Source organism: Macrosteles quadrilineatus, unplaced genomic scaffold, assembly GCF_028750875.1.
Source record: "Macrosteles quadrilineatus isolate MER2022 unplaced genomic scaffold, UCM_ALF_1.0 Scaffold_9__3_contigs__length_116548681, whole genome shotgun sequence".
Lineage (NCBI taxonomy): Eukaryota > Metazoa > Arthropoda > Insecta > Hemiptera > Cicadellidae > Macrosteles > Macrosteles quadrilineatus.
The window spans coordinates 19,092,139-19,116,745 of NW_026542602.1; the positions used below are offsets into that span (position 1 = coordinate 19,092,139).

At 35.0% G+C, this 24,607-nt stretch overlaps 2 protein-coding genes across 2 annotated transcripts in view; one reads left to right on the forward strand and one right to left on the reverse strand.

Moving 5' to 3' along the window:
- Window positions 1-3,058: 3,058 nt before the first annotated feature.
- LOC129002021 (uncharacterized) lies at window positions 3,059-3,953 on the reverse strand. Its single transcript, XM_054429514.1, has 2 exons — window positions 3,799-3,953; window positions 3,059-3,274 (listed from the first exon to the last, which is right to left on the reverse strand). The coding sequence occupies exons 1-2, from the start codon at window positions 3,925-3,927 to the stop codon at window positions 3,086-3,088; spliced, it is 318 nt and encodes a 105-aa protein (XP_054285489.1). The 5' UTR covers window positions 3,928-3,953; the 3' UTR covers window positions 3,059-3,085.
- Window positions 3,954-18,516: 14,563 nt separating this feature from the next.
- The window catches only part of LOC129004296 (uncharacterized), a 64,358-nt gene continuing 58,267 nt past the window's right edge, over window positions 18,517-24,607 (forward strand). The window contains exon 1 of the mRNA XM_054432824.1: window positions 18,517-18,636. The gene's annotated coding sequence lies outside the window, so the exon portion shown is untranslated. The remainder of the gene's footprint in view (window positions 18,637-24,607) is intronic.

Sequence of the window (24,607 nt, forward strand, 5' to 3'; positions counted from 1 at the left end):
GTTTGAAAAACTCCTTTTCAAACTCATTTTGCGCATTTTTTCTAAATGTTGTGTTTTTTTCGATGTATCCATACAACCACTTAGACTGAACAAATTTCATACCTCTATGGATTTTAACCAAAACCAATCCATGCTCTACGGCCTGTTTTAACGCTTGGCTGTGAATTATGTAATTACGTTTAGGTTCTAAAGTTGTTAACAATTTTGAATGTTTACTACCTGGTGGTACTTTTCTTTGGGCGCAAAATGGTAAGTCGTTGTGTTGTTCATGTAGATGTGCCGGATAATCTAGATCTACCTCAAGTATAAACCCTACTTCATCATTTTCACCAATATCATTAATTTTATTTTTTACTTCATCAATTTCAACAGGGGTTAACCATTTAAAGTCCTTTAACGGTAAACTTTCTCCCATTGCAGCCCCATAAAGGTTATTTATATCTAGGAATAATATAAAGTTTGAATTATCAACTGTCCAGAGTCCCTGATCCATAGGTTTGACACCAGGTTGTGATTCCGAGTCAAGATTTGTTTCTGAAACTAAATACTTATTTGATGCCTCGCAGTAACGTTTAGTGCACATAGAAATACCACCACGAATACCAGCTTCTATGAACATGTACTGTTCATAGCTTGTTAACAAATCGATTTCAACTTTAGTCAATTTAAGACACGCGTCGAACGAAAGGCCAGGAGCTGTGAAATACCAACCTGGGTCCAAACCATAATTGGATTTACAAACTTTTCGGAAATTTTCAAATACATCGCTTAATAGTAACACATCAGTCTTAAGGTAGATATCAGAAAATTCTCCTAAGGTTTGACAGTTAAATTTGTTCCAAACCTCAACAGCCCTATTATAATCTTCTACAGCAACTTCTGACTTATTTAGAGAGCTGTAAAACTGATCAATAGAAGGCAAGCTAGTCTCATTAAATTTTTCCCAGCCATCTATGTATTCGTAGGGAAAACAGCCTTTTTTTGTAACAATATTAAGTTTATCATAACCGAAATAAGAAAGTGTTTCATTGAATTGATTTTTGTCAAGATTTTTGACTAGTTCATCAAGACTTCTAGACATAAATTTGTACGAATCAAGAAAACGAATTTCAAATCTAGCAGCAACTTTCTTTGATAAAGAGATATACCGTTCTTCTGTATTAGGGATTACCTTTATTTCCATTTCATCATAATCGAGACTTTTAATAATAAAATGGAGGTCATAATTTGACATATTGTGCAAGACTACGGGCAAAAAGTGTGGATTTTGATATGACAAGTTACAATTTGAATGACTTGCACCTCTAAATTTCCCTGTATTAGGGTCGTGATCTCTAACCCTTAAATTATCGGCAGTAAACTGTTCTTCACATATGTGACAGCAAGATGAACGTTCAAACATGTCCACTTCTTCATCCGTTAACTCCATAGGCAACTTATTTTTGTACGTCTCGTACACTTTAAGAGCTTCATCTCTGATCTTTTGGCAAAATACCTTCACAGCATTTTCTCCGCGAAAAAGGACTGGTTCTGATTTTTCACCATTACTTGAAACAACATAATAACAAAAACTTGATGGGTAGTGCTTTTGATAGTCAACAGTTGAAGAGGTAGATTGATTTTGCGTAGCATGTTTAGTTTTGCAGGTGTGGGAGTTCTTACAATTCGGTCTTTTACAGTTCAAACAGCATTGATTCAAATTTTTACAGTTGACTCGGAAACAGTTAATACAACATTCATTGGGATTTTTACAGGTAAAAGAATTGCAATTATTACATGGACTTTTTTGTATTAATATACTTTCAAAATCAGCATATACAATGTACGGGACTTGTTGTTGGTGTTTGAAATTTTTAAATTTAAGTTTACAATTATCTTCATTAGGCATTTCTACAGCAACAGGTTCATGATTGTTACATAGCTGTTTATGTACATCGAAGGTAGGTTTATCATTAAAATGGATTAAACATGATTTACAAACAAATTTTCTTCCGTTGTGGTTAGAGGTTTGCGCGCTTACTAATTTATCAAAGTTTTTAATCCACACATAGTGAGATGTTGTTTCATTTTTCAATAGTAATAAATCACGGTGATCATCTTTTTCTTGTTTTGTTACTTTAATAGGATATACAATATATTCCTCACTATTGTGTTTCTTTTCTATTCCAAATATATTTATAGACATATTGTTTATCTGTTCAAATTTAGGTATTGACTTAAGTTTTACAGGATAGTTAATACAGTCCCAGTCATACGCTGCATTCATTTCTGCATTATCAATATAATTGCGGACTCTTTGTGGATTACGAGGTACATTTTTCGCCCATATACTATACTTGAAGCAATAATCATCCTGATTCTTTACATTTACAACAGCTTTCTTGTTTGCAATGAAAGCTGGTAAGGATATATGTTTACATCCTCTTAATGGATAGTATTTATTAATTCTTAGTTCCAGCCCTATAATACTCTTTAGACTCCATCCTGAACCTTTACCTTGGTGTTCTGATTGTTCTGTTAAAAGTTTATCAAAAGCGTTTTTACAATACGTGTTTAGATCTGTACCTAGTAGTATGGGCTCGTTTGCAGTCTTAAATGACAGTTCTTTGATTTCATCTTCTTCTCCTTCAGTTCTTGCATAGATACATTTTAAAATAATATTACATTTCAGAGTTTTCGACTTAAGAAGGTGTTCTTGAATTTTTGAAATAATCAAAGGTTTCGTTTGATATTTTAAAAAATTACCTATATCGATGTATCCTTCACCATTTGTTAAGTAATAGGTTTTAAGCCTACATTTTGCAGCAGACTCGGTCTCAATAATTGGCAAATAGCCCAATGTATTTTTTAAATGAGTGTTACTTGCAGGGTGATTGTCAGATTCTCTGTACCACGTATTACATGGTTTACAAAATTTGAGTTTAATCGTTGCAAGATAGTTTTGCATCGTTAACAGATTACAATAGAATAGTAATTTATATTTGACAATGATATGGAGCATTTCTTATTCAAATTATAAAATGTATTTTTCTATAATTGGCTAGTCCCTACGATGAATTGTACTATAGTAATTGATGGTTTTTCACTATCTCTTACTATTGATGATCTTCGAGCGCAGCTCAGCCAGGCGTCTGGTTTGAGCCAACGTGAGGTCTGCCGCAGCGGAGATTATTGTCACTGCCCCAGCATACTCCCCAAACCTGGCCTGGAGCGATGTGAGCTTCACACAATACGGCAGCCGTACTCTGTATGTTTGGTCATCCCTCCGTTCAAACTTAAACAAACATGTAAAATAAAATTAATTTATAATATTTTTTAAACGTGTGTTAAAATAAATTAAGTGCTGTTATCTTCTGTACCTTATCTAGAAATATATCAAAGTTTAGTTATAGGTTTAGTCATAAGTTTAATTTATAGGTAAAAAAATAATTAATCAACCTAAACATTAATTAACAAAGAAAATAATGATGAACATGAAACGATAAATTAAAGCCTTCTTGTTCCATACAATGACAATTTAGTTTTTTGGGCAATCATTTTTGAAATAATCATAATTCAAAATGTAGATATAAAAATAGAAATTGACATTGATAATTTAATTCATAAGTATGATTATTTAATTTAGGGTATTATTACTTGCAAATAAGTTTAATATACAGTGTATTTATCAGATAGTGATATAACATATCATCACTATTGAATCTTAGGTGAATTTGGTTGAAAACATTTTAAAGATATAAAGTATAACGTTTATAAATCTAAAGTTTTTTATCAATAATATTTTTATTTTTTTCCTACCTGAACATTAGGTTGAGGGAACACTGCCTTCAAGATAATGTAGAGGTCTTCAAGACTCTCCAGGCCTGATCCCTCGACGATGGAAACGTCCCAGGTGGAGGGTGTGGTCAGCGCGTTGGAGGAAGACATGATGATAATGATTTTGTGTGCGCGAATTATATATCTATATATATACTGATAAGATATGACGTCTTTGACCTTAACCTCCACACGTGGTATTTACGTTATCAGTCGGAAGTCATTAAACACACACGCTGCAACGCTGCACTTTGTAATGGTTACGCAAATTATTATGTTTTGATAAACTAATGCTGCATCCATGATAATCCCTATCAAGAGTTTTTGCACGCCACGATAAGCCTTGCATCATCAAGGATAATTATCAGCTCAGCGCTAAATATTTATTTAAATATACAAACAGTAGTTTTATGATATAAATGAATTTCAGATATAAATGTACAAATATCCTTATTAAACAAATTGTTTTCATGGTAAACAACGTCATCGTTAAATGACATGCCATAAAAGCGCTTTTAAGTCCACCATAAGTGTTTTTAAATTAATTTATTAAGATATTATTATTTATCCATTATTTCTTACATAAGGCTAACAATTTAACATTCTATTTACTCCACACATTTGGAAAACTATCTACACTCAACACTAAATGGCAGAAGCGAGAAGCGTTTGTCAGTCAAACGTTACCACCTTAAAAATCGAGTTTTAAATAAAAATATTTATAATACATCTTGTCGTACGCCCGACATCAGGTAACAAACACCCTTCCAAACCGACACACCTCCGACACCTTTCCCGTGTGCCAGCCTCCGCGGTGCCAGCTCTCTCAACCGTCCACCCCGACACGCCGACGGAAACTTTCGACACCGTGTGCCAGCTCTCTCACCGTGCCAGCTCTCTCACCCATGTACGTTCTCCCCGTGCCAGTTCTCTCAGCCGTTTAATAACACGGTGGTGCTAGCTCTCTCATTTTTACCCTACTACTATATCCATATCGACGATCTATATCTATATCGACGATATCGATAAGGCTCCAATCATCATCAGACCCAATAGGCAAAACTAAAACTATCCTATCCTATCTATCTATTATTTATACTCTTATATGAGCAATGTTTGATTGTATGTATGTATGCTTGCTTTCTTGCACAAAGAAAATGAAAACTGCTTCGACGATTTCCTTAAAATGTTGTTAATAATTTATTTAGGACTTTGTCTATTGCTGTAAAGCTTAACGACATAAAATATTCTTATTTATTTATTTATTTATATTTATTTATTTTTTTATTTTAGATCAATGGAGAGAGTATAATTAATCTGTGCAAAAAGGAAATTAGAAGCCACTTGCCACTTGCCTCATATAATATAATCATTAGGTATTTTTGTTTGATAGTGCATTTTTTATACCAGTAGGATACAATGGGTTTTAAGGATGATGTGGATTATTAATTAAAAACAAAGGAAAGCTGTTCATTCGATAAGTAGTAAGCCCGATAATAAGAGGGGGAAGGAAGGGGTGACCTAATCTAGTGATAACTTCGGTAGCCGAGGTCCAAGGTTCAAGTCCTGCCAATCATTATGGATTTTATCTAAGTGATAATGCCACGACCTTCTAGCACAGAAAACGTACTACTATACCCAGAATGCCAACCGCATGGTAAAAAGCATTAAGCGGTTTGAGAGAGCTTTGCCTGTCAATCCGTAGGCAGCGCCACCAGCGTTGCCATGCAATAGCAGGGTCGCCGGAATGGTCGCCCCCGGAAACATCACCCCCCAGGCTAAACGTGACGTCACGATACCAGACAACCAGCTGGTATAAAATATATGTCCGCGACCGGAATCATACCCCCCCAAGGGCTTGACAAGTAATTTATCAAAGTCTAGTTGATACGAACTAATTATGTTATTAATTTTAATTCAAACAAGTTGAAACGGAAATCTATGTACACCCCGGAATCGTCCCACCCTGAAACGCTACCCCTAGTAGGGCTGGGCTGCTCGGCAGCCTACCTGCTGCCCGTCAGCCCGTCCTCCCTAGTCCATTGTTCTGAGGCCGAGGGTCGGCCGCTCGTTCATTAGGCCTATTATTGTCGATTGGACAACAGCTTTTCCACAGAATAAAATTGCAGACCCTGTGGTGGAATATTTATCAGTAGATTTAGATGTGTATGAACTTCTAAGACAACTAAAGATTGACTTTAAAAATGATTCTTTTAGACTTAATTCATAAAAAAACTACCAACGATAATGCGTAAAGTATAAACTTTTTCTGTTGCATTAAATAGTAGTTATACTTATCAACATCAGTAAACTTACCTTACACCCTATGGTAATTGTTAAGCAACACATTTGTTAAAAATAGAATAATTGCTAAATGTATTAAAAATGAATCGCATTGCTTTAGGTTTGGCCCTGATTTAATTAATAATTTGAAAATTAGAAACAGATTATTAAATAAGAATAAACATAATAATATCTTTTAGGGGATTAATCCCTTAAATTTAACGAAATAATTAATTGTTAGTAATTACAAATATGTAAATGATACTATTCTAAAGGTTATGCCAAAAAGTATCTTAATTCAGAAACAGCCTAGGCTAGATTCATATCACTGGAATAGAGCCAAAATATAATGAAAGTATAATAAAAATATCAGAATAACTTTAAATCGAGAAGATGACTTGCAATCAGTGTTGATATACCAATAAATTAGTTTTGTTATAATATGTATATGTTTAGAAAACCTTTTTGCTTCTGAAGTTTGCAAAATTATGTTTCATATTTACTAAGGGGAATATATACGTGAGTTCAAATGTTTAATATGTAATCAAAATTTTAAATGTTGAGCTGTAAACTTGTATTACATCGCTTAAACGGTAGTGGCATTCGTATATACTCCAATCAATGTATCACAAAGTGCCAATTACCCCCGCCGGCCACCACAGCAAACCTGCAGACTAAGCGAATTTCCATTTGCCTGATTGGATTTACGCTAAAATGTCTCTGTAAATATCACATTTATTCCCTATTTAAATAACATTAGTTCAACATATATCAATATCAATATCAATTGATATGGGGACGCCACCTAGGTCATGGTGGAAGGAAAAACATAGGTGTGCTATTCCTACATATTCTGACGTCACTCGGATTACAAACAAAAGATCACCTGATTGTAACTGTCAAATTAGTATATGTATTTGTTTTGATTTGATTGTTATTGTTTTTATTTGTTTTGATTTGGTTGTTATTGTTTTTATTATTATAAAAACAATAACAATCAAATCAAAACAAATACATACTAATTTGACAGTTACAATCAGGTGATCTTATGTTTGCAATCCGAGTGACGTCAGAATATGTAGGAATAGCACACCTATTTTTTTCCTTCCACCATGACCTTGGTGCGTATTTTAACCCAAATATATGTAGAATGGTGTGAGATGACTGTGTAGCTTTTTTACTGACTGTATCAGCTGTTTCATTAGCCAGGATCATTTATTTAAAGCCCAATGATCAGGAACATCTGGGTCCAGTTTTGAACCATCAAAGTTTAACGAGTACTTAGGTTTGCTGCAATAGGGAGAGTAAAAAGGTGTTTTTTTTTTTTGTAAAATGATAATAGTTTAGTATGAAATGAATGCATTTTCCAAATTTGATTTAAAAAAAATATATATATAAACAAGCAAACTACAACAGTTTACTTATTCTAAGTATAACATAAAAATTTTAAATATACAAATTTTTGGAATTTTCTAGGCGCATAATTAACGCTTCAATATACTAAATTATTTGTTTTTTTTAAGCTCTACAAAATGGTTTATAAAGAAATTGCTAAATTTTAAGTTTTTAGTGTCAAAAATGGGAAAACCCAATTTTTACCCCATAAAACCCCCCATAAACCCCAGTTCTCTTGGTTCGATCATGCTGGTTCGCGAACTCGTTCGAATAAACGTAGGTTTACACGCTTGTACCAAATTTCATCAAATTTATGAATTTGAACGGATGGTGTTTTTGGCATCTAGGGACCTCAAAACGAAAAAGTAAATCGGTCCCGGGTCCAGGTCTTACCATGAGTACTACGGTAATAGCGTATTCCCTATAGGGGAAATTCGCTAAAACAAATTTAGGATTTTGTAACAAAGTTTGGAAGACAGGTACTTAAATTGAGAAATAAATAGATACAATGGGTACTAAATCGTCTATTATGGAAAGAAAATACAAAAATATAACTGAATAAAAATTTAATATTCTACAAAGTGTCAAGGAGTTTATACAGTACAAACTTCATTTACAATATAATTTAAAACAATAAAATATATAAAAATCAAAATCAAGAGCACAAAAAGAAGAAAAAAGCATAAAGAAAAAATAAGGAAGGTTTTTTTGTCTTACGCCCTTTAAATTTGTGTGTTTCGTTTCGTATTCTTATTTTTATTTCTTTTTATAAATACACATTTTGCTACTGTAGTACCTTTACCTATTTGGTAGTGTTTGGACGCCTTCTTATATGGGAAAAGGTTGAAAAATATGTTGACAATATTTCAAATTATCAAATCAAATACTTAGTAATTTTAACTACGTAAAAGATAATGTATAAGTAAATAATTAAATATTTTCTTAAATTGTTATTGGTAACAAATAAATCATTATAAACCTGGTAAACATTAAAGACCAAGAGCACAACAAATAAAGAAAGCAAAAAAAAAAATAACGTGTTTCCTAAATCAAAAATGGCTTTAATAAAAAAAAATAACGTTTTACTAAGTTGTAGAATATGCCTACGGTTATCTGTAAATATCAACCTATGCTCTTATTTAAGATTTCCTTCTGACTCCTTGCGGGATGTCCCCATTATATGACAGAAAACGTACAGCCTTTAAAACGTTGTTTTTAGGTATGGTGTTTATGTACCAAATCTTATTGATTTATCTATTGCCGTTTTGAAAATATTAAGCCGGGACTTTATAAATACACCCTGTATATGTGACCGTGAGCGCGGTAACTCGGGCAACTCAACGCTGCGAGTTTAATGAGATTTGTTACAAACGTGTATGCCTAAGTTTATTAGAACGAGTTCGTGAACCAGCATAATCGGACTATGGGAACGGGTGTGTCTGAATTGCGAACACCTCCAAAATGCTGGAGACTGAACATAAGTCGCCAAGATTGTGCACAAATATTCGGAATCGGGGAAAATGAATGAGTCACTGTTTCTTGTAATTTATGGAAGATTTAATACAATTGTTTTAAATATAATGTTTTAAGACTTGACTTGGCATGTACAAAAACGCAAAGAGTGGAAAAGTAAACGGATAAGCAAGAATCCATATGGGTGGGTTTAATCGATTTCCACTAGAGTGTGCAATTAATTGTGATATATTATATTTTTAAACGTGACAGAGTTTTTTTCATTTCAGGATTCTGAATCAACCACTTTCGCTATTTTCGTGATTTTTGTGTTGAAATAAATATAATTTTCAAAGGAAGGGAATTTCAATGCCATGATTTCATTTTTTTAAGATTAATTTTTTTAGTCTAGCAGCCGACGCCAATAATTTAAAGTCGTTTCAGTGCTGTTTTAACTAACAGCTGGTTCCAAACTGTCATTGACGTTTTAGCGAATTTCCCTATAGGGAAGTAGCTATTACCGTAGGTGGCACGGTAAGACCTAGACCCGGGACCGATTTACTTTTTCATTTTGATGTCCCCAGAGGCCAAAAACACCATTCGTTCAAATTTTTATATATGTATATATATATAGACTTATATACAGGGTGACAAAAAAGTCTGGAAACGGTTTAATATCTTTTTAACTAAATTCGTTAGAAAATTCAAACCTTTTACATCAACTTATATGTATGAAAACTACTTTTTGCAATCATTGCCATTATTTGACCTTCACCAGGGGACGGCCCATGAGGAGTAGGTACATAATCTTTAATGTAAGCATAGGTTGATATGCACATCATTTTAAAGGTCTGGTCAAGTGGAGTTCATTGCCGGAAACCGCGTCAAAAAAGGTTCATCTGTTACAAAATGGCGGCAGTTCAAAGTTGTTGCGGAATATACCTGCAGAGGCCTTAGTTTTGGTAAATACTCATAGTCAACATTAGCAGGGAAATCTGAAACCCGGTTAAATTTGTTTTGAAGATTGAATACTATTATTCTATGAGCTAGTTGACTTTAAAATACAGTTTAAGCTCTCAAACTTATGTTTAATACGAGTATTTGCCCATACTAAGGCCTGTGCAGGTATATTTCACAAGAACTTTGGACAGCTGCCATTTTGTAACGGATGAACCTTTTTGGACGCGGTTTCCGGCAATGAACTCCACTTGACCAGACCTTTAAAATGATGTGCATATCAACCTATGCTTACATTAAAGATTATGTACCTACTCCTCGTGGGCCGTCCCCTGGTGAAGGTCAAATAATGGCAATGATTGCAAAAAGTAGTTTTCATACATATAAGTTGATGTAAAAGGTTTGAATTTTCTAACGAATTTAGTTAAAAAGATATTAAACCGTTTCCAGACTTTTTTGTCACCCTACGCGATAACTTGAGTAATTTTTGTCCGATTTTGATGAAATTTGGTTTAAAGGTGTAAAGCGGGATAAACTTGAATGAGTTCGCGAACCAGCACGATCGGACCATGGGAACGGGGCTTTACGGGGGGTTTTATGGGGTAAAAATTGGTTTTTCTCACTTTTGACCCTCAAAACACAAAATTTCCCGATTTCTCTTTAGACCTTTTTAAAGAGCTTAAAAAAACAAATAATTTAGTATATAAAAGTATTTTTGTTCGATTATTAGTAACGGAGAAAATTAAAAAAATTGTAAATTTAAAATTCCCATGTTATTCTTATGGAGAATATTGTCAAATGTTGTAGTTTGCTTGTTTATGGATATATTTTGATCAAACTTGGCAAATTTATTTATTTTGTACTAAGCTATCAATATTTTACTCAAAAACACACTTTATTAGTTTCCTTGTAGCAGCAAACCTAGGTACTCGTTAAACCTAATGTTATAAAATATATTTAACTGAAAATCAATTCAGACAAATGGAAATTCGCTTAGTCGGCAGGTTTGCTGCGGCGGGGGTATTTATGTTACAAGTAGTTACTTAAATATTGATCGTCGGTGTTTGCCCGCATACTGTTTCAATTTTAAATGTTGTTTTTTCCTACCGTAATTGATCTTCGTATTCAGGAAATCTGTAGATTTGAACTATACATCTCTAATACTTCTACCCTAGGGTAAAATCAAGATTTGTCTGAAATCAAATCTGTGTATGTAGGCCTATAAGTTTATGCCATGAAAGTTATGTAATTTTTGTAGAATGTGTGTAGTCTATATCGATATACCAAAATTTTGAGGGCTATAAAAATGTGAAACGTTGTAGCAGGTCTCTAGAAAACACTGGGGAAAATCCCCTACCATATTTTGAGCTGATTTTATTGTTAGTGCAACTTCAGGGTATACTTTTTACAAATTACATTAACATTTTCAAAATCTGTTTAAAACTCTATGAGGCGTTCTGTTCACAAATTAACCCCTTCCAAATTAATTAAGTACATAGGCTAGATAACACTGATAATTATGAATTATGTTAATGTACGAATTATGGTAAAAAGTTGAAACTGACTTAAGTAACTAACTAAACTTTTCCTTAACTATGTTAAACAAACGTATTTGGCTCAGGTATTCTTGGGAGGGATACCTGAAGTGGGGAAGTCTCAGCTATTTTACAAAAAAATACTTTCCGCTATAAATACAGTTGTACTCTACGAAATTAATAGTCTGCAAATTACAGACGAATTCCATAAATCAATACTCTGAGAATAGTGGATACCATACTTAGGACTATGTTCTCTTGCAAACTTTTAAGTTATACGTATTAATATTCTGCGAACTACAGGTAGATTTAAATGTGTAACTTTCAAAACAATGGGTGACCGTTCATGGAATAACTGTACTACTTCAATGTCAATTTAGTTATTTAAAATCAGCAGTGTGAAATCATGAAATAAAGTGAATGTGACACTGTTGCTTGCTTCTCTGTCAACGCAAACGTAAACAGTGTGAGCTTCAGGGTGCAGCACTATTATTTCGTTTACATTTATGACGACTAACAGCTAATTTGGAACCAAAAGGTGAGTGAGCGTAGCGAACGAACTTCAACCTGGAGGCGAGTTAGCGTAGCGAACGAGCTAACCTGAAGGCAAGTGAGCGCAGCGAACGAGCTCCAACCTAAAGGTGAGTGAGCGTAGCGAACGAGCTCCAACCTAAAGGTGAGTGAGCGTAGCGAACAAACTTCAACTAGGACGTGATTGAGCCATGCGAACGAAATAATCTTGAAAATTAAGAAGTTAAACGGGGCAAAGCCCGCGGGTTACAGCTAGTCATGAAATAAAGTGAATGTGACACTGTTGCTTGCTTCTCTGTCAACGCAAACGTAAACAGTGTGAGCTTTTTCCTGTTTATTGCCGAAGAAACTAACCAATATTTACTTTCTAAATTCTTTTTACGGGAAAGAGTCCTTCACCAAAATCAAATCAGGAATATTCTCAATGCATTTATTTTACCATAAAATCCAGACAATTATTTAAATGTATATCATATACAGCATTTATTGCTCAATGTTTACAATTTAAGAATTGTACAATTTAAGCATGCTCATATTAATACGAGTTGATTCCTTACTTAATTTGTACTATACTATAAACATTTTATTTCATTTCCACGTGTTTCAAATACATTTTATACGTTGACGGAAAAAACTATATGTAATTTATACATCATTTAAGGTATAAAATTAAGGGAAAATGTCTAGAGAAAGCACAATATTAAAGTGTTAATTTGTATTTATCTTAATATCCACAACATTTGCGTAATAATACCAAATCCTACCCATTCTTGTGAGTTCAGTCGAGCGGTGGTAATATAAGACAGTCTCTACCCTTGTGAACAATAGCTGGCTCGAGTCACGAGCCCAAGCCCTACAGCAGGTATACCGGGGGAGATCATGGCAGGGGGGGACCTTTCCGGGGTGTGCATTTTGAAAACGATCGGGGTTAGCGTATCCGGTTAACATCAATTGTAATTAGAAAATCTGGTAATTGTATATGATAAGTGAATATAATTATCTAATTAATACGCAAACTCAAAAATAACTCGTCATATCGACGAGTGCATGCTGCAACTGAAATTGAGTGTCCGCGGCCGGAAACATCACCCCCCGGTCTCTGACGTCATTATGACGTAGGGGGGTGATGTTTCCGGGGGCGACCTTTCCGCGTCCCCCAATAGCATAGCAACGCTGGTGGCGCTGCCTACGGATTGACAGGCAAAGCTCTCTCAAACCGCTTAATGCTTTTTACCATGCGGTTGGCATTCTGGGTTATAGTAGTACGTTTTCTGTGCTTCTAGGCCTAACTTGAAGTAGGCTAATATGAAAAAGGTTCCGGAAAAGGACTATTGTCTTATGATAAGTATGATAATGTGTTACAAAAAGTAAATGAAACATTTTATAAAATGAAAACAATCTCCTATTTTACCTTTAAGTGAAGCATATGCCTTAGCATATAAGTAATCTCTAAATTTATTCTCTAATAAAATGAGTACGAAGGAAAATAATAAGATAATTGTAAAGGTTTAATTGAAAGCAAAAACAACCCTGTTTGTTCGTAGTCAGGTAATTCTTGTCATCCCTAAGCCCCTAGGGAAACACCAACCTTTAACCAAGCTGGTCTTTTAATTATCTCACAAAATAACTTGTTTTTAGCGAATTCCACTATAGGGATGTAGCTATTGCCGTAGGTGGCACGGTAAGACACAATACCGATTTAGTGGTAGTTTTATAAAATACTAGCTGCTGTACCTAGGTATCTATATTCTGTGGTTGTCACGCTGGTGACGTAATAACAATGCATATAAACAGAAAATAAGACCAATGGAAGAAATTCCAATCACATGTTTTATTTACAGCGTAGGATGAAAATATAAAAAGGTGGTCTGTACATTACATATTTTTGGTAGGGTTTTCGTTCACTGTACGACCTCTTAGTTCATATATTTTGTTAGCCGTTTTAACTACACAAGCTGATTTTATGATATTCAATAGCATTAAAAATCTATAAGGTTTACCGACAGGGCGCAGCACTATTTTTTGCATTTATGACAAGCAGCATCAAAAAGCTGTGATACACAATGAGAACTATACTTTTTTCAATTGTTTAGAAGCAGTGGAAGAACATTATGGCTATGGTAGATGAGCTATACTATAGTATACCGTAAATTAAAATAACCACATATTCTTAAACCGTATGTCCTCTCCCATTGCAAACGCAGAGCACGAGTATAACTTGCCTGATAATGTCTCTGCTAGTACTGTCATGTTTGCTGATGATGCGACCTTTTTTAGAAGCGAGAAAAATGTTAATGACCTTTGTTGCACCATGAATGAAGTAGTTCTTAAAGAGGCAGCTGAATGGTATGCAGCTAACAAATTTCTCCTTAACTTGAATAAGACACAGAATATAACTTTCTCTCTAGACGTAAGAGCACCGAAAGAGGCAGATGATGACAGTAGCGTTAAACTTTTAGGTGTCCATCTTGATCCTAAGTTAGTTTGGGATACTCATGTTACTAAGGTTTGTTCAAAGCTGTCCAAAGTTGTTCACATGTTGCGTCGCCTTAGATTTAGCCTACCTAGTCATTACTTAAGATCTTGTTATTTTGCTTTTTTTCATAGTGTTTTGCTCTATGCTATTTTGTACTGGGGCAATAGTTCAAAAATAAGTGAAGTTTTAGTGATCCAGAAAAAGGCTGTGAGGATTTTATTTAATGTAGACCCTGATGAGCACTGTAGGCCCTTGTTCAAACAAGCCAAGATTTTAACTGTGATAAATGTATATATTTTTGTGTGTTTATGTTATGTTAAGAAGAATTTAGATAACCTCACTTTGTCAAACCAAATCCACAACCATTTCACAAGATCTAGTCATCATATTTATAGGCAACATTGTAGGTTAAGTAAAACCCTCAAGTCTTTCAATGTTCTTAGTATTAATTTGTTTAACAAACTGCCTCATAGCGCAAAAGAAGTTAGTAATAGTAAATTTGAGAGAGTTTTGTCAGATTGGTTAGTGGAAAACCCCATGTATAGTGTTAACGAGTTCTTGAAAATGACTTTCAACGATTCAATGTTACCATTCAGTGTTAAGGTCTAGGCCTATACATCTGTTTATTTTTAAGTAGGCTAAGATATTGTAAAAATGTGACTTTGCCCATTGCATGTACATGTTTAACGGCAATAAACGATTCTTATTCTTATTCTTATTCTTATTCAATAAGCATTTTATACTTATACGCCAACCCCGTACGAAGGACGAAGGACGGGTACTCTGTTGGTCGATATATATATAACAAACAAAGTCGTGTTAGTTACACCAAAGATTACAAATGCTTTTGGTTACACCACTTTTAACTCAAGAACGGCCGGACCTATTTTATTGATCTTTGATTTGTTTTATTCGTCTTTGTCTCGATTAAAATATAGGCATATTCAATTATGTATTTAACCTTAGGGCTTAGCCAGTGGCTTAGCCCCACTGGCCTGTAAAGTTTTTATGTCATGCTTATGGAGCTATTGGAAGAATTTAAATAAACAAATATATTCATTGAAGTCAACTGTAAATACTTTAATTTGACAGTTCAAAGAGTGGAGGTTAAGAGGTACAGGTTCTGCTCCCGAGATTAAGCAGGCAGCTCGATGCTGGAACGACAAAATTCATTCCTTTCTCGAATCACAGAACTACTGTTGTCAATCTCTAAGTATGATCCATGTATATATTAAGAAGTCAGAAGTCTAATGATTTTCTTATTGTTATATTGGTTTACATGTTGATGATTTTTTTTTTCAACTCGGTCGATGGAACGAGTAAACTTAAGTTGCAATTGCTATTTCAAGATGAGAGATCTTGGCGCTATTAAAGAGTGCCTTGGAATGAGGGTAACTAGAAATAGAAAGGAAGGTTAAATTAAATTAGACCAAAAATCGTATGTCAAAGATATTATTGATAAACTAAAAATGAGCTAATGTAATTCTTTAGCCACCCCTGTTTGTGAGTCACACAAATTGTCCAAATCCGAGACACCTAATGAAAATAGTCTTCATAAAAAATTAATTGGTGCTTAATGTATGTATCGGTATGTACACGTCCTGATATAAGTTACGCTGTAAGCGATTTAAGCCAGTTTAACAGCTGTAATGACGACAAGCATTTAGTTGCTGCTAAAAGAGCAATTAGACATTCCATCCCAATGTTAAAGTTGTAGCCAAGTTTTTAATAAAATTTGTCTTAATGATGTGAGCCACCTACAGATTGCGCTGATCTAAATTACTCGGCTGGCAAATTCCTCGAGAGGTTGATCCGTTCCCAGCTGAATTCAACCGTGGTCGCTGCGAGGGACCTGTCCCCTCGTCAGGATGGATTCAGGATGTGGCGATCTACGGTTGACGCTATTGAGGAGGTGAGGCAAGCCGTGGTGAGATCTGAGGATTTTAACCACTACTCTCGTAGGGTTCAGGGTTGTGCTGCTCGTACACTCGATGTGCGAAACGCATTTAATTCTGTGAGATGGTGTGGTATGCTGGACGCTCTGAAGAACACCTTCCACGTTCCGGCATAAGTTTATGTGCATCATAGAGGATTATCTCCGGTTCTGCCTCCTCATGTATGACACTACGGAAGGCCCGCGGACGATGAGTGTCACTTCTTGTGCCGCCCAAGGTTGCATACTCGGCCGAGACCTCTGGTAAGTTTCTTATGACAGCCTTCTGATGTCTGAAATGCCTGAGGAAACTGGTTTGGTTGGGTACGCAGACGACGTTGCTGCACGAAGCATTGAGCTGACTCAGCTAAAGCTGAACCGAGTTATGCGTACCATAAACGCATGGATGTCAGACCAAGCTAACACTCGCTCGCTATGAGCAAAACCGAGATCGCGATTTTGACAAAAAAAGGATTGACACCATTGTGCCTTTGAGGGTGGGGGCCATCAAAGTCCAAACCGTTCGTACTGCCAAGTATCTTGGGGTCATGGTGGACAGCATGCTTAGCTTGCGGGCTCAGATCTTCCGTACGATGGACTAGGCCGCTAGGGTTGTTTCTTCTCTTAGCCGGTTGATGAGCAATGCCGGAAGGAGGGCCTCGGTCCAGTCGTAGAAGGCTTTATAATGTCTTCGGTCCAGCCCGTACTCTTGTACGGTGCAGAGGTGTGGGTAGACGCTCTCAATAAAGGAAGTATATAGGATAAGCGGCTCGCCCGAGTGCAGCGTCAGGCAGCACTAAGGGTAGCATCTGCATACCGAACAGTGTCCGAACTCGCCGACCTGGTTATGTTTGCTGGAGTCATCTCCGTCAAAATTTTGGCGGCGGAGAGAAAGGCAACTTATCAGCGCCGTGGGAAGGACCATCAGACACGAACAGAGGAACGTACTCGCACCTACCAGCTGTGTCAGGAGAGCAGGGAACAGGAGACACGGGGACGCTGGACCAGGGCGACTGATACGAGTACAGTCCAACCTTGGGTTAATCTGTGGTGCGGAGCGGTGAACTCCTACCTCACCCATTTTTTGACGGGTCACGGCTTTTTCCGGTCGTCTATTCAGGATGGGCAAAGTCGTGTCACCCGATTGCATATACTGCCCATGGATTCCCGATGACGTGGAACATATACTTTTTCACTGCCAGCGTTGGGAAAGGCCCCGCCTGGAGGCTCGAAGGTTCGTAGGACTGCTGTCGGTAGACACAGTCATGCCGATGATGATGGAGGGTGAGGACAATTGGACCTGTGTGTCACATTACATATCCAGGGTATATTCTCCACACCAAGAAGCTCGACCTTGAGTGTAGGTCATAAATAATCTAAATACCAGGAGACGGTACGAGTCCTGGCCCTGAGGTCTTAGGTCACATGTTGGACTGACTTGAAGTAATGTGACAAACAATTAAACTGGGACGGGTGGCGTCGTCCTGTAATCCAGCTACTGAGTTTGCGAATTGTGGATATTTATAGGCATGCACTGTGGATGTGATACTCCCTGGTGTGGATTAACGTCCGCACGAGTGAGTACTACGAATATCCGCAGTACTATCCTGATAATTAGACAAATTTGTATATACCAAGGCAGAAATGTGGTTATGAGTCCACTATAAACTGTAGGTCCCTTAGTTGCCATTAGCTGTATGGGCTATTAATTATCAGCTGTTTCTAAGGATATGTCGGCCTTAGTCACTAACAAGACAATAAGATCGCGCCACTCATCCTACACTCATCTCCATTCACTCTGTATGGTCGCCATTTCAAAGAAAAGTATTAAAGTATTAAATTCCAGGTCTGTGTCTAACAGAGTAGAGGGGGGTTTTAGTGAGTAGTCTGATAAATTCAGGAGTCTCACACTCACACTACAGGCTAGCTACCTGTGTGCGTAAAAGCATTTTCCCTCCTCTCCCCTAAAAAAGGAGAGTATGTTTAATCCATGATACTAAGTGTGGAAATACAGCTGTCAAAATCACTTTCTCCCTTGCACTGTGTTGCATTAGGTATGTCAATCTGTTAGTTGGACATGACAAGCAATATTTTTTTACTTGTCATTTCCTTGGCCTTGACAGCTGTTTTAATGAAAGCTTGAGTTGAGTGAGAAATGTCTGTGATTGAGCAAAATTTCGTTATTAATATGTTTACGTACTCATTTTTGTGGTGTTAAACAAAGATTTCCACTGCTTTGCCTCCAAGTTAAGAATTTTGTAAGTACAAATAAAATAATCATATTACATAACCTATAAATTTTATCTTGTAAAATCGCACTAGGACTAGGCCCTATTTCATTCAGATGACCCTGATGATTTGATTTAAAAGTTCCATTATTTGTGGATTTTGTAATAACTTAATCAAAACTTTATTGGATAATGAATGGTTTTTACCATTTTTTTCTCTTTTAGAAAGATTAGTTTTATCAGGGTATTAATTCTTCTGTTATTAAGTTACCTACCCTAATGCAACAAACACATAGCCTAAATTTAGGCATATGGGCTGTTAAGTTATAGATTTTCAATATAGAATGGAAAAAATAGGCTATTTTTAAATATTTGTTACACTTAACTTAATTCATAAGCTTGTTACGTTGCCAGGGTTATAAAAAATCCTTGATGCTCTTGGAAATATGACTCATGATTTATTTATCCCACATCAATGCTATTTACAATAAGAACATAATTACAGTTTAACTTATTCATAGATATGCCTTTTAAAAATAAAGGGTAGACTTTAATAAGTGGGGCCAAAAACAATCCAATGAATAGGCCTATCATACACATATCGATTTAGCCTATCGATTATTTCATTCGATAGGCCCTATATCAAGTTTGGTTAATTAGGTTAACCTAACCTAACTAACCGAATGAAATAATCGATATACCAAATTAATCGATACAATATTTTCATTCCATTGTTTTTGGCTTTAACTTACTTATGAAATTCTACCCAAAACAAAAATCTATCTAGGTAGGCCTGCAACCTATGACCACTCTTAAAAGTTTATTTTAAAACTTATCTGCCTAGTCCGATCTATCAATGGTTAGAGCATCAATTTGCGCATTAAGGAAGTTGAACTGCATTAATAACAACTTGAATAATAAAGAAAGGGTTTGTTTAGTCAGTTATTTTTTCTTTCAAAAATCTAACTTAAAGGAGTAATTTTTGAGACTAAAACATAACTTTATTCTGTAAATTATTTAGGTAAATGATTTTAATGACTGTAATGTGGCTGTAATATCAGATTTCAAGAATACTCCACATAGGCCTAATCCAATTGGGTACAGTTTCTTAACTAGGATACGCTAATATTGATTAAAACTATTGATTAAAAAAATCAATATTTTAACTAACTTATCAATTATAAAATGAAACTGTCATGACCAAACTTGCTGATAATGAAAAAATTGAATGAAGTTTTACTAATTGAATTAATAGTTTGAATCAATATCAGCGTAGTCCAGTTAAGAAACTGTGCCCATACAATCAATTTGCTCTGGAATGATTTAATTAAAGCTACCAGTTAACAAGTTAACTTAGTTTAAATTAAAAACTCTCAGTTTCAATATGATCTTCCAGCTTGAGCTCAGCCTTCGCTAGGAAATCTTGTATCTTCCCCTACCACTTCCATTATGACGGTTCAATGAAAGGTCAGGAAATGTATTTCTTGCTTCCTAAGCCTAGAGTGGGTTTTATTTGAGTGCTTTGTAAATAGATCCAGCAATTCCTGTCACTTTTGATATTTGCTGACAAAGGTTTTTTTTGCTCAGTTCTAGCCTTTTTATTACCCTAGTTAAGTTAGCACGGTAATATTCAATTAGAGTGTGGGTTAAAAATTAATCACCCTTTAGTTATATTTTATCATCTTAAAGCTGGTTGAAATTATGTAAGCCTATGTCTGTGTTATTTTGTATGTTTGATCTTCAAAATTGTGTGTGTTATCTTCAAAATTGTGTGTGTTTTATTTAAATTAGTTAGGCTAACTTACTTTCTCCTTTCATTAACTTACTGATGACAAGAATTAATTTAAAGACAGTGTTCAATTATTAAATAATCTAGGCCTATTTGATTGTAAATAACTATTAGAGTTGCATCACAACATTTGATCAGATAATTTTAACATAGAAGCAGCAAATTGACAGATAGTAAGGGACGGCTTAGCAATTTTGTAGCCTTGCCACAAGGCAGGTTAGGAAATTGGACTTTGAGTGTGCTTAGCTTACAGTAAGATAGACTTTAGATTAAAGGGGTAGGCCCTAGACAGTTCCCAGCCGGCTGAGTTGGCCGGTCGACTGACTAAGTTGCACGACATGCCAACCGCGGTTAGTCGGTTTTGAGACCAGCGCCGCCTAGGATCTAGTCTGTTTTAGACCAAAAATTGTTAACACATATTAGCATTGCGTGGGGTATCTATTGTCGGGACCACGTAAGTTTGCAGTTGGTGGCAGCCAATCACAAGACAAGGCTAGTGCGACGTTGCCACATCGCCCATTGACAACACTAATTAAAATATAAAAGCAATATTTTCAAATCAGCTGGTATTATTAGATTTGGCAACACCGCACCGTTCTCATTGGTTCATTCAAAACCATATGGTAAATAGGCTCCTCCCTCAACTGCAAACTTATGTGGTCCCGACAATAGGTGTCTATAACTCCTTTTATCTATGGATAGACTTAGGTATGTCTAAAAAATAATGGTTTAGCCTATTGTATTATACTTGTACATTACTCTGTGTCTCCCCTCGGACATAAAAGTGAAATTGTAGGCCTACGTTTAGTTCTTGTACATTGCAGCGAAAAGTACATTAATCGATACAGACGGTTTGGGGTTTGAGCTGAGCAAGCAGGAAAGTAAAGTTAACCTTGTAAAGTTAGGTGCCGAAATGTGCTTGTTCTAGTTCATCTCATTTATATTTCTCAGAAGAACCGCACTTAAAAATAACAGCTTATCTTCCTTGTAAAGAGATTAGCCTGTTTGTTGAGTCTTTTTTTATAAAATGCATTTTGTTAGATATTATTCCCTGTTTTCTCCGTGCAAGTTCGTTTACTTAAATGTCTGTATTTTTAGCCTAAACCGTTAAAGACAGTGCAGCTAACACATTTATTAATAATATATTTATTGATCATAGTGGTTGTTAATATAAATATCCCCGCTGCAGTAAACCTGCAGACTAAGCGAATTTCCATTTGTCTGATTTGATTTAGGCCTATGTTGAAATGTCTCCTTGAAAATATCACATTTATTCCCTATTTAAATAGCATTTAAATGCAACCTAGTACTTAGGTTTGCTGCAACCGAAAAGTAATGAAGTGTATTTTGTAAAATGTTAATAGGCCCTAGTTTAGTATGAAATAAATGCATTTTCCAAATGTGATCAAAATATGTTCATAAACAAGTAAACTACAACAGTTTACTTCTTCTGCATAAGAATAGCATGGGAATTTTAAATTTACAACATTTTGGAATTTTCTCTGTAAACATTAGGCGCATTGTAAAGTTTCAATAGGCTATACTAAATTATATGTTTTTTTTATGGTTTGGTAATAATTTGCTATATTTTTTGTTTTTAGGGTCAAAAATCTGAAAAACCAATTTTTACCCCATAAAACCCCCCATAAACACCCGTTCCCGTAGTCCGATCATGCTGGTTTGCGAACTCGTTCGAATAAATGTAGGTTTACACGTTCATACCAAATTTCATCAAAATCGGATCATTTTTGCTCGAGTTATCATACTAACGGACACATATCTAAATAAATATATACCTATACAGGGTGATCAACTCAAGGAGGCCACCATTGGGATATCGGAAACGGTAAGAGTTAGAGAAAACTTTAAATGGGGGACATTCCTTTATTTTTTGTGGCAGTTAAAAATATGATTTTAGTTTTTCAAAATTCAGCCGCCATTTTCCAAAATGGCGGCCAACTTTGAAATTTCTTATGGAACACCCTGTATTTTATCATGTTTTCGGATAGAACGTGCAATTTAAAAACTCTTTTACTCTTGACATTTTTTCGATAAACCCACTCGTTTAGGAGTTAGAGCCTATGGAAAAATTACTTCCGGTGTACATTTTACATCATGTAGCTCCAAAAAAAGTAGGTTTATAGCGAAAATGCGAAGAGTAAATAAGTCAAATAAGTCTTAAAATTGCATCCACATTCCATTAAGACCATAAAATACACAGTTTTCCACTTTTCAAGTTTGCCGCCATTTTGGAAAATGGCCGCCATTTTTAAATAATAGAATTAATATTTTTAACGAATTTTATGGACTTTTTGGAGTGTGGATGCAATTTTAAGACTTATTTGACTTATTTACTCTTCGCATTTTAGCTATAAACCTACTTTTTTTGGAGCTACATGATGTAAAATGTACACCGTAAGTCATTTTTCCATAGGCTCTAACTCCTAAACGAGTGGGTTTATCGAAAAAATGTCAAGAATAAAAAAGTTTTTAAATTGCACGTTCTATCCGAAAACATGATAAAATACAGGGTGTTCTATAAGAAATTTCAAAGTTGGCCGCCATTTTGGAAAATGGCGGCTGAATTTTGAAAAACTAAAATCATATTTTTAACTGCCACAAAAAATAAAGGAATGTCTCCCATTTAAAGTTTTCTCTAACTCTTACCGTTTCCGATATCCCAATGGTGGCCTCCTTGAGTTGATCACCCTGTATATGAATTTGAATGGATGGTGTTTTTGGCCTCTAGGGACCTCAAAAGGAAAAAGTAAATCCGTCCTGGGTCAAGGTCTTACCATGAGTATACTAGGGTAATAGCTTATTCTCTATATGGGAAATTCGTTAAAAACATAAATTTGCGTTAGTTCATAAAAGATTACAGTAAGCATTTATACTGTAACTGAAACACTTCTGAACTAATTGGTATACAAATTTCCCCATGTTCCTAACATATACGAGAGAACCTTCAGAACAAATCTATTGTGGGGATTATTAAATACGACTTGTTTTCAAGGTTGACTTAGGTTTTGGAAAGTCATTCATCCTATTTGTTCTTGCACCTTATAACATAACACCAGATGCATAGTAACAAGGTGCATAAATGAAGAGAAATGACCCAAGTGCATAGTTTAACTTTACCATGTCTTGTTGAAGTACGATACATAAGTTCTTATTTATGTTGTTTTATTGACTTCTTTTCTCTCTGTGTGTTATGCTAATGAACTACTGTACTGATTCTTATATTTATTTTGTATTCATTGTATTAAATTTGTCAAAGCTTAAATTAAGTTTAAATAAATAACACTTCTTTCATTGCCTGTTACTGTAGGCCTAAGCGTTACAAAGTTCACCGGGTCAGCTAGATTGTTTGTATAAGATCACTGATCTAAAAGCCAACATTGTTTATGGAAGTGTAAGATGATGACTTTCATAGATAAATTAAATTAACTTTTATTTTTACAATATTGCTTTTCAAGATGATTTAGTTGATATTTTAAATTTCAGTATTTCTGCATAAATATTTTGATTGACTACAACCACTGATTTTAAAAAACAAAGTTAATTGGCTTTCAATGGAATTGAACTGAAATGTTTTTAAGTTAATCACCAATACTATTTTTTTAAATTATTTTATATGAAAATGATTAGCCTAATTGATTAACACAGTTTATAAATATATTTAACGTGAGAATATATATTAAACAAACAATAATCAGAGTCGTAATAGATTTCTGTTTACGGTTTGTATCACCTTTGATAACCTTGTTATTACTCAGACAACAGTTCCCTTTGAAACAATCACTCAGTTTCTAATCAGTTAGACTTAGACAAAAGTACGAGTTTGGCTGTACTTTAAAAGCATATCACAAAGCTGTGGTACATTTGCAAATAGTATCTACTTTCAAACCATTTTAACCCCGGCATTTGATTTGCTCTTATTATATTTTTATTTCCCTAACAACACAGTAGTTACAGTTTTACAAAAATGTTTGTAAACTTAAATAATTAATTACTAGTGGCTTGTAGGGACAGAAGTAACGTTAAAAAAAGCTCAAACGTAAAACAAATTATTGTAATATTTAAACTAATAATCACATTTTCTATGTGTCAGAATAGATGTCCCTGTACACCATATCTTTTTTGTGAACAACAGACCCTTTTTTGCTTTGGTTGTTGTTGTTTTCAATAATAATTTGATTTTAACTTACTTGC